This window comes from Neopelma chrysocephalum, unplaced genomic scaffold (assembly GCF_003984885.1).
Source record: "Neopelma chrysocephalum unplaced genomic scaffold, ASM398488v2 Primary Assembly neopelma1_74, whole genome shotgun sequence".
In the NCBI taxonomy this organism is placed as follows: Eukaryota; Metazoa; Chordata; class Aves; order Passeriformes; family Pipridae; genus Neopelma; species Neopelma chrysocephalum.
The window spans coordinates 8,941,171-8,951,454 of NW_020897735.1; the positions used below are offsets into that span (position 1 = coordinate 8,941,171).

Here is a 10,284-nt window from a genome sequence, read left to right on the forward strand (position 1 = left end):
CCAGCCCTACTTTTGCTTTAAGAGAATGGCATTACGTGGCTGTGCGTGGTCTCTGCTGCTTTGTCTTGCCCAGAGGGATATCCCTTGGTAAGGTCAGCTCTGCAATTTCTCTGTAATTACAACTTTTAATTAAAGTTTAAAGGTAAGTAGGGAGAGGAAGAAACAACCCAGAGCACTTCATTCACTTGTCTTCCTCAAAGGAACTGGGAAATGGTGTAAGAGTGTACCTTCCTCCAAAACTGAGGTACTTAGAGGGAGGGGAAAGCTGCTTTATTGTTCAGATTTCTTCCTCTCTTTAAGTAAACATTACCTCCAAATTGCAGGCAGATATACTCCCCATTTTAGTATGGATGTGGGACATCCATAACTGCTTCCCAGCATTTCATCCAAAACATTTCATAGGCAGTTTCCAGCCACTATGGATTATTTCACATGCCTACCTGAAGGTTTTTGATGCACAGAATTACCAAGGCATTTCACTCCATCTAAAATATCCACAACTAATCAAGAAAAATGGATCCTGTGCTGAGATGTGCATTTTTTGAAGCACAATTACATGGAATTACACAAGGAAGCAGGTCAGTTTTAAGATGAGGAAATTTGCAGATGTTCAAAACTATGAATAAGCAAGGTAAAAACCCAGGGACATTGAGTCAGAGCTGCTGTGAAGCCCTGTAAGTGAAAAGAAATGAGGGTGTTTGGCAGCATTTTTGGCATTAATGGGATGGTTACTTGCTGGTAGTCAATTACCCTTGAGCTCACATGTGCCTCTAAGCTGGGTTGGAGCACTGAACTGGGTTTAATCCCCTGTGCCCCCGGCTCCAGCCTCCAAATGCTTTGCGTGTTTGTGCCGTATCACTCAGTTCCGATGGGCTCAGTGTGGGAGCTCCAGGGTTACAATCTCATTTGTGTGGCAGAACTTCTTGGCTGCTCAGGGTCCGCAGCTGGAAGTGGATATTCAGGATCTGTCAGAAAGTTTTACCTTTAAGCATTGCTGGTAAGCCGTCTGGAAATTTATATAACTACCTCCCTGACTTTTTTTTTAGCTGCCCTTCTTATCCGTGGCAGTGATATAAAGTTCCTGTTATCAAGAGGAGGATTTCACTCCATCTGTTCAACAGCTTGGCTCGCGTTCATCCAGCCTAACTTTAGACACTTCGGAGGTGCTGAACATTAAGAGCTTAATCCAGGGAGGTTTTCCAGCCCTGGGTGGGAGCGGGGACAACACTGTGGGTGGATCACCGGGGCTTGTGCCGGTGCCCTGATGGATCAGGGAACCTCATGTGAGCCAACAAACTCAGCTGAGGGTCCTTCTAAACTAAATAAATGAGCCACCACCGGACACACTAGGGACTGCTTTCTATTTTATTTTTTCCTCCTTTTTCCTCCATTTTTTTTATTGTGTGGTATTTTTCCTTCTGTATTACCGAAGACAATCAAGGTCTCTGCGTAAAAAAGCCTTCAGGGCTTTGCTAGAATTTACCGCTGCACGTCCTAATGACTTTGAGGAATGAGGGTTTGTTTTGCTGCGTTTTCAGCATGCTAATGAAAAGGGCAGTGGAAACCTGGGCTGAGGGCGTTTTCTTAGGATTGTGTGTCCACAGAGAAGCAGGGAGTACAGGGATGGCAGGACACACGGGCGAGCATGAGGGCCCTGCTCAGGAGCCACGTTTTATGGGTGTAGCATTGAAGTCGTGTTCCCTCATGGTGCTCTAAGTTCTTGCTGAAGGGGGGATGAGTGGAACCGAGCTGACATTGAAGTGCGACATGCGTGTGACTGTCTCAGGCTGGTGTAGCCTGAACAAACCATCCCACCCCTGGGGCTCCGCGAACCCCCACCCGGCTCAGCGTGGCCGCCGCCTCAGCGCCCTCACGGCTCCCGCCTCCCGCCCGGGGGCGGGGCGCACGGGCTCGCGACGAGCTCTGATAGGCTGGCGAGGTGATTGGCAGCAGGAACGGCCAATGGGAGCCGGGGGCGCGGGAGCGGCACCCTTCTGTTCGCTGTGAGGGCCGTGGGAGTCGAGGCGCGGCGCCATTTTGTTTGCCGTGAGGGCCGCGGGAAGGGCGCAGGCACGGGCTGCCCGGCGGGAAGGAGGTGCGGAGCGGGGGCACACTGCTGCCGGGCTGGAGGAGAGCAGAGGCCTTTGGGCGGGGCGGTGCATCGTGAGGGAATCGCGGGGTTCCTCCCAAAGCTCTCCCAGCGTCTGTGGGTGTCAGGAGAGCGCCAGGACACGGGACAACAGCAGGGCTTTAGATCAAACCATTAACTGCTGGAGATGGGTGATACTTCGGGGAAAACCTGTGCAGAACTTAGAGGGCGTTAATGGCCCTTGTGGAGAAGATGTGAAATTTTCCCTGGATTTGCACGGGATTTAAATTGCTTTGCCTGGTTTTTCCCCCTTGCAGACGCCCTCAGGCCCCTCAGGGAATTCACGGGCTCCTCCCTGGTACAGGCTCTGCTGGGTGCTGGTTGTGTTGCAATGCTGGGAGTACCGAAAGCTCAAATAAGGAAAAATAAACGCACTTTGGTAAATCTTAGAATCACTGAGGTCATGCTTGGGCAGATGTGTAAAGGGATGCTATTTCTGTGCAGTAATTAGTGTAGAAAAAAATACTGCTATAGTTTATAGGTTTACACACGTAATGCATACAAATACAGAGGGTAAACACTAGTTTAAATAGAACTTTTTTGTTCTTGAAGTAACAGGAGAAGAATGTGGTTTATCTAATCTCCTCCTGAGGACTGCAGAAGCAGTTTGCTCACCAGTTTTGTGAAATATCTTGTATTTTTAATTGAGTGATTGTTCTACTTGGTTTGGCCCGAATTGGCATAGATGAAATTGCCACAGATGGCACTGTAAAAGTCCTGCACCCTGCAAGACTTCTAAAGAGCAGTGTTAAATAGCAGAAATCATTTTAATTGAAAAAACTCTTAATGTGAAATTAAATGTTCTCTATATTTTTAGGGAGCTAAAATCTATTCCAATAAAATTCAGCAGTTAGGTGATTCAGATAACGAACTAACAAAGAATCTGTCAGGATGCCAAGTAGCATCCAGCCAGAAATGCCCAGCATTTGCAAAAACCTGTGTGTGTGAACCATCATTTCCTTTTAGCAAATCCAGAATCTACAATGTGAGCAATACCTGGAGTAATTACAAAACGAGAACATTCCATTTTGTGAATCTGATCTGAAAGTTATGTCCTTGTGCAAAGACGATCTGCTGGGAGGAAGTGTAGTAAAATTGAAATGTGTTGGCAGTAAATCTATGGGATGTGTTTCTAATACATCTTGAACTTGGCTTAAAGTCTGTCTGATCCTCTCTTGGTTTACTAACATGGGTTGAGATACGAGGTGTAGCAAACTTCATAGCGAAAGTTTATCACATAATGGGAGTTTTTCAGAATACAGAAGTCTTATAATGCATGTTGATTAAAATGTTAGGGCAAAAGTATTTTTTAATGAGCTTTAATGGCTTGAGTTGGAGGCGATGTGACCTTAGTTGTTCTCTTGCTCTCTCGTGATCTCACCTTAAGGGCCCTTGGTGTGTGGTTTAAGTGTGGCCATGGTGGTCACTGGAGGTGATGAGGATTCCAAGTGCAGGTTGTTTTATGGAGCAAGCTGGGTCAGTTGTGGTGTCACAGAGGTCCACCTTCATCAACAGCTTGTGTGGCAGAAGCTGTGGTTTTTAGGAAGGTGCTGCTGTGCTTCAGATGGAATGGCAGCCACTGTGGGCTCTGAGGCTCCAGAAGGTGCAGAAGTGATGAGAGACTTGCAGGCTGCCAGCTCTGAGCAGGAGCCCTCCCCATGCCGAGCACAGTTAGTGTGTGCCATGAAAACATCCAAGCTGTGTGTTTAAACTCCCTGCTGTGAGCGTCTGTTCGTGCAGGGAGCTGTCACATCCAGGGTGAAGGGGAGCCCTGGAGCCACAGCCATAAAAGCTGCCAGGGAGGGGACGCTGGAATAACTCTTGATATGGGGTTTACTAATCTGGCTGGTCAGTTTATACCCCGCAGGGAAAAGAGAACTGCTGTGCAGATTTTATTTGATTGCTGTGTCTGAGAAAAGGTAGTGAAGGACCCTCTGAGATGAGGCAGTGCTGTGCCACTGTCAGCTGTCACGGCGTAAGCAAAGGGGGTTTACCAGTTCTTTGAGGAACACCCCAGCAAACCAACGTGGTTTTGGCACAGTTCTTGGCTGACAAGAAAAAAGGGAAGCAACTTAATGCCTTCTGTGTCCTGAATGTTTATGCTCATTTAAAGAAGTGGTTTTACAGTAATTTAATACACACCAGAGAGAATGGGTGGGAAAGAGGAGGAGGTTGAAGGCTGGTGGCTTACAGAGCAATGTGTGTCTGAGCTCTCCGCTTACCCAGGGCATGGTAGGACTGCTGCATAATCCCCCAGGGAATCACTCGTGGAACAAGATCTTGTCTAGCACAGAGGGGGAAGGATGGTGTTTCTGTGTGATGACAACTGTGCATCTCCCTGAGGTGATTTTAGCGTGGTACAGTGCAAACCCACAGGCAGAGGGGCTGTGGGAGCCTGTGCAGACTGCTGTGAATTATGGATGCCATGGCTGCTGCTGCAGACATGAATAGCAAACTAGAGCTCCTGGGTGCCCCCAGCCTCAGAACTGCAGGAATAGCCTGATTTCAGAGGCCACCACTTCCTCAGCAGCCTGGACTCTGAATGTCTTTAGAATTTACAGGTGCTGGTCATTTCTGTGGTTAGGACAGAGTGAGGAGGCCACTAATTAGTATAACTGACAAGTTCTAAATTCTATTCAAGTCATCATTCCTTTGATCTCAGTGAGAACAGTTTAATGTACAGACAGAAGAAGTTGCATGTTTTCAATGTGTAACAGCATCTTTCTCAAAATAACATTGTTCATTAAACCCAGGGTAAGTGACCTGTGCAGCTCAGAGCCCTGTCCATGTGTCTGCTTTATGCTGGATGCAGGAATCCTGTGGCTACCTCAAGATCTGCAGTATTGGCAGTGTAGGAGTTTGTGTGGAACTGCTTTGTAGGGCAACATAATTGGATTTACTGAGCTGTAGTTTGTCATCTTGCCCTGGTTTAGCTTTCTGTCTTCCACTGTAATCCAAAGTTACCCAGATTTAAAAAAAAAAAATCTCTTTGAATAAATCATAACCAGCAGAGAGCTGAGCCTGCCTTTACTGTGAGCAGGAAATGCCACCTTTGGTGTGTGCCACCAAGGGGATGAGGAAAGTGTTATTTGTGCAGGGTATATGATCCTTTTTTTGAGATCCAGAGGCCTTTTTAGGTTTTTGCCCCATGTTGATGCCTGGAGCAGAAAGGGTCTTTTGTTGTAACTGTAACAAGAATACACTCAGGCCTTTTACGGCTTTGCAAATAACTGTGCTGGAACATATAGCCCAAAGTGAAGATGAATTTAGGGCCCTGAAAGCAGTGGCAGCTCCAGTTACTTTCAGTTGATTGTACCAAGGATTGGGGTCACGAAAGAGAAGGATAATTTACAGCTTAGCAAATGGGAAAGAAAAGAACTCTTTCTAGCTGACTTGCTGGAACTCAATCCTGCAGCAAACCCCCAAAGTCAGCATAATGTCGTGAGCGATTAAGTGAGGTGTCACTTCTCTTCTGGCAGAAAGAGGGGTGCTGTTTTGGGCAGGTTTATAGATGCAGCAGTTCTTTGCACATGGAAGTTACAAGCTGGCTTGTTACTTAGACATCAGTCAATAAATATCTTTTTCCTGCTTCCTGTGTAATCACTTTTCCAAGGTGATGTCGATTGCAGCAAGGTAAACTGGGCATCCTGCTTGTTAAGCAGATGGTTCCTTCTGCATGGATCCCTTCAGTGCTGTGCGAGAAAGGGATGGGGTTGGAGTGGTCAAGCAGTGTTGGGGAGGGCCTGAAAATGCTGAAGGAGCTTTCTGTTGCAGATTTCACTGTGTGCATTCATGTGCAGATTCCTAGTGAGAGGCACCGCAGGTTACCCAGAGAAAGTAGATGGACTTGGGTATATGTTGGTTTGGAAGGGTGAGGGGAGGTCAAGGGACCACAGCTCCAGCTTCCCTGTGCTCCCAAGCAAGACACCCTGTCACTGCCTGGGCAAACTGAGCTTAGCTACAGCAGGACAGGAGTAAAGCTGTGGGAGATGTCAGGCATTTTCACAGTGAACAAAGAAGGATGTGCCAACCTCCTTTATCAATCCAGCCCCAGTATTGTGTGACTCCTCCTGGGCATCACTCCCTTGTCAGCCCCTCTTCCATTCCTGCCAGGCCACAGAATGCCCGCCAGCTCCTGGAGTGGGCCCAGCTCGTTCCATGAGCTGTCACTGACCAGCAGTTGCCAGGCTGCTGCTGAAGAGCTGTTGGCCTTCTCAGCACCTCGGAGATGATAATCCCAAGGGAGCTTTCGGAATGGCCTCTTGGTAAACCAGCTGACAGTAGGCATGTGCATAGGTTGACATTATGCTGATACAGAAGGTAAAACTTCAGTTTCAGCCAAGTGTTAATGATGTTTTCTTAACTGCCTGTTCAATTCTTTGTGGATCTTACTTGCTAAATATTTGATCCAGCTCTGAATTTTAAGAGGTGTGTTGGTCTCTCAGTTCTTTGTGCATAACTGGCTTGTTTGCAGCACACCAGCAGACCGGGCTGGCTGCACACTGTCCTGTCGAGGGAAAGTCTCACACCAAGTCCTGGGCCAGTCATCATGTATGCTGAGCTGTGGGATTTCATATATCTCATTTTATTAAAAGCATTCTCTGTTATAGTCAGCTTACAACAGTTTTTAATCCTTAAGTTTGATCTCTTGTAAATTTTATTAATGACCTCTGCACTCAGATTTTTTAATTCAGCATTTCAAGACTGGAAAAAAACACTTCTAAGAACAGTAAGAGTATATGTTAAATGTCTTCTCTAGCTTCCCTTCAAGAGTAAAACTGGGTTCTGTAACTCTAGACACCTGGACATACTTTGTATATTCCAGGATAAGAAAAAAGTTTGAGAGAACCTTACTTGTTCTTTGTATAGGGAATTTATCTTTTTAGAAAATAGACATCCGGTGTTTCTAATTAGCTAAATACTAGGAATTGCCCAGTTTTTTTCCCTTCCTGGCTTATCTCATCACAGCCTTCTCTGGGCTTTTCTGTAAGTGCTTCCAAGGCAAACCCCAGAGGTAGTTGTGTGCAGCAGCCCTTGCACAGTTGCAGTCCTGAGTGCTCTGTTCACTCTCACCCCTGTGAAGGAATGCATTCTGCTTGTTCCAGCATAAATGTGCCTTCTGTTTACATCTCCAAGTCATCTCTGCTAACACTGCAGCCTTCAGAAGCCTTTCTCCCCTTTCTGCTGAGCCTGTTACCTGACTCAGGCTCAGGTTCATGGACCTCTGTGGTTTGGCTTCCCAGGCTTCAGAAATCCCTGAAAGCCAGTTCCCTCTCCGTAACCAAACCCCCAACCCAATCATTAGGCCGTGATTCCTGTTTGCAGAGATAAGCCTTTATTGGAGCTATTGGAAGCAATGGGACATGGTTCTGGTTTTCTATACAGAGAAGTCTGTAGCACTGGGTTACAATCAGTGGCAAATGACCCGAGGTTACAGTGCAGATCTGTTGTGTACAGTCAGGAACAGTGGTGGCGTACAAACCACGGCACAGAAGCCAAATGAAGCCGAGTGGACGGTACAGCAGCACGGGAGGAAGCAGCTGAATGTACAGAGAGCATTCCCTTGACATTTGCAGGCTTTTTTGGCTAGTGAGTAGAGACAGCTCAATTTAAAATTCAGTGTGCAGTTATTTTTCTTCCCACTCAACTGCTTCCAAATTAAGAAAATTTGAATGTTCAGATCACATTTTTAATGCTATAAATAGTTACGGTTGTTGCCAAATTACTTTATTTGAAATTTCTTTATTTAGAGTATGGTCAGGAATAGTTCAGTCATCATTGTTCTTTACTGATTACAAATTGGGAGAAAACTGAAGGATTTTCAAAGTAGTCTGTAATTAGACCACAAGGATCTCTTGTAGTTCATTTGGAAGTTTAATTCTGGGTAACTTCTTTTGATAGAGATTTATTGGGAAGAAAGATTGAATTGTCTACCATATTACTCATTTGTGGAATTCATTCATAGTACTTAAGGTTTAGATAGTTTAAAGGTCATACTTCTTTGTATTCAATCCATATCCAATCTTAGTGTAAAAATAAACACTCCATCCTCTATGGATAAATAAATCCATCTGTTGGCTGCAGGTCAGACCTTTATTGGTGAAAGAGATTTAGAAAAATAGAGCTTTTCTTTAACGTTTACTATGCTGACCCACAAAGGAAAAGTGAAATTCATTCAAGTCTAGAAACAGAAATACAGTACAAGTGATTTATAGAATTGCATTCCCTCTCTCTACAAACTTGCTGAGCATGAAACACTGCCCCAAAGCACTGCCTCTGTCTTTTCCTTGTCTTGGAGAAGGAATTGTCATCAGAGAAGTCACATCATACTGCACTGCCAGATTTCCTGTCAGAAGGGCTCTGCCTCCTGAGGAGTCTTTGCTTAGGAATTATTTCGATGGATGGATGGTGGTGGTTTGGGTTATACAAAGGTGATGATATTTTAACCCAAATTAGTGGGTTATACAAAGGTGATGATATTTTAACCCAAATTAGCAGCAATTTTAATTGATTTGATTGATGATGATTTTTGGTGGGTGAAAGCTCAACCATTAAAAAAAAAAAGCCTATGATTGGATTTGGAAAACGACAGCCTTTCCTCAAAATCTCCACTTCCAAGCCTGCTTCCCATCGATGTCCTCCTCAGCAAGGGGCTGGTACGTTTGGCAGCACAGGTTTCATGCTCAACTTTGTCACTGAGAGCTAGACAGGACTTTAAAAAGCACACGGCCCACTGGGACTTGCTCTGCTGTAGTACTTCAGTGCTTTTGAGAGCCCCCACCCCAGCAGTGTTGCTCTCTGAGAAGTGCAAGTGTCCCAGCCTGGCTCTGGGGCAGCTGGAGGACGGTGACATTCCGCAGTGGAAGCAGTAGTTAAGCACCAGTTACTGGCCCCTGCAGAGGCTCAAGAGAACAGAATTGCTTCGCAGAGAGCTGGTCGGCCTAAAAAGCTTAGTCAGTTGGATCAATAAATATTGACTTAGGGTTAGGATTAGAAATAAGACACTGCACCTTGGAACTGGAAGACAGAGTCAACTTCCTCCCTTTTCTGTCCAAAAGGAGACTGGCTCCAAAATGTTTGTCCTAAAGGACCTTTGTGATGCCTGACACATAAATCACTAAGCGCGTGTGAATGTACCTGTCCCTTTGGCAGGGAACACTGAATGTATGACTGGACAAAGCTTTGAGGCTTTTTTCTGTGATTTTCTTTTTGTTTTAACCATCTGCTCTGTGTCATGTTGTCCCTGAAGGCGTGTTTACCCACTCCTAAATTATGCAGCATTGCCCAGAGAATGGCTCTGTAGTTGAACATGCTCTCTGCAGTACAGCCTCCCTTTTCCTCCAGTGGATGTGGATTTCCATGCGATAGATGTTATTAGAAAACTACACTTGTCTTTATCCTGTTATTTTTGAGCAGGGAAGCAGTGATATGAATTTGAAAACACAGGAAATAATCTGTACAGCAAATCAGAATTTTCATAATTAAATTCATATGATCACTAACTCTTCAAAAGCTGTACTGCTCTGAATGCTGTTCTCCAGCCCACCATTACTCTCCTTTGAGCAGTATCACTTTCCATCTGCTCAGAAACAGTTCTTTGTGGAAATAATGAAAGAAGAATAAATACTGCCTCTCCTACACTGACTCTGTGAGTTTACAGGACGCCCTTACAGAACTCCCTCAGTTCTGTTGGGAGTGCAGCAATACGCACATTTCGGTATGCATAGATCAGTAAATTGTAGCAGTGCCAGCAGGAAAACAAAACTCGCCAAGATGTCCTGTTCCTCTTAATTAAGCTTGATTTATATGTGCCTGTTGACTTAAGATGTGGTTAGTGTCCACTGCTGGGATGATGCAGTACCCTGAGTAACTTTGTATTGATTATGCTTACACAAGCTTGTGCTTTTCCAAGAACACAGAAATGGAGCACAAAGAAAATAAAGAAGTATATCAGGTTGTTTCCATGGAACACTGTTAATCTATTCATAGCAGCTTCGAAGTATGAAGTTAAAACTTACCTTCTGCTCTACTCCCTTCGAAACAGATGAGTGCTATGATTAACTCCCCTTTAGCTTAAAAAATAGAAGTGGATAGAATGTCAAAATACGTTTTGCTGGTAAGATGAACCTACTTTG

General features: G+C 45.1%; 1 protein-coding gene and 1 long non-coding RNA gene across 7 annotated transcripts in view; one reads left to right on the forward strand and one right to left on the reverse strand.

Moving 5' to 3' along the window:
- Window positions 1–2,008: 2,008 nt before the first annotated feature.
- LOC113969826 overlaps window positions 2,009–10,284 on the forward strand; it is a 60,922-nt gene continuing 52,646 nt past the window's right edge. The window contains exon 1 of the long non-coding RNA XR_003534940.1: window positions 2,009–2,095. This is a non-coding gene — a long non-coding RNA (uncharacterized LOC113969826). The remainder of the gene's footprint in view (window positions 2,096–10,284) is intronic.
- STRBP (spermatid perinuclear RNA binding protein) overlaps window positions 7,462–10,284 on the reverse strand; it is a 36,830-nt gene continuing 34,007 nt past the window's right edge. For 3 of the 6 annotated variants that reach the window (XM_027688034.1, XM_027688028.1, XM_027688027.1), the window contains one exon: window positions 7,462–7,735. In XM_027688034.1, the coding sequence (XP_027543835.1) occupies window positions 7,581–7,735 (155 nt within the window). In that variant the 3' untranslated portion in view covers window positions 7,462–7,580. Of the gene's footprint in view, window positions 7,736–8,611; window positions 10,222–10,284 lie in introns of those variants that run through there. The other 3 variants (XR_003534939.1, XM_027688030.1, XM_027688038.1) reach the window with 3 other exon arrangements.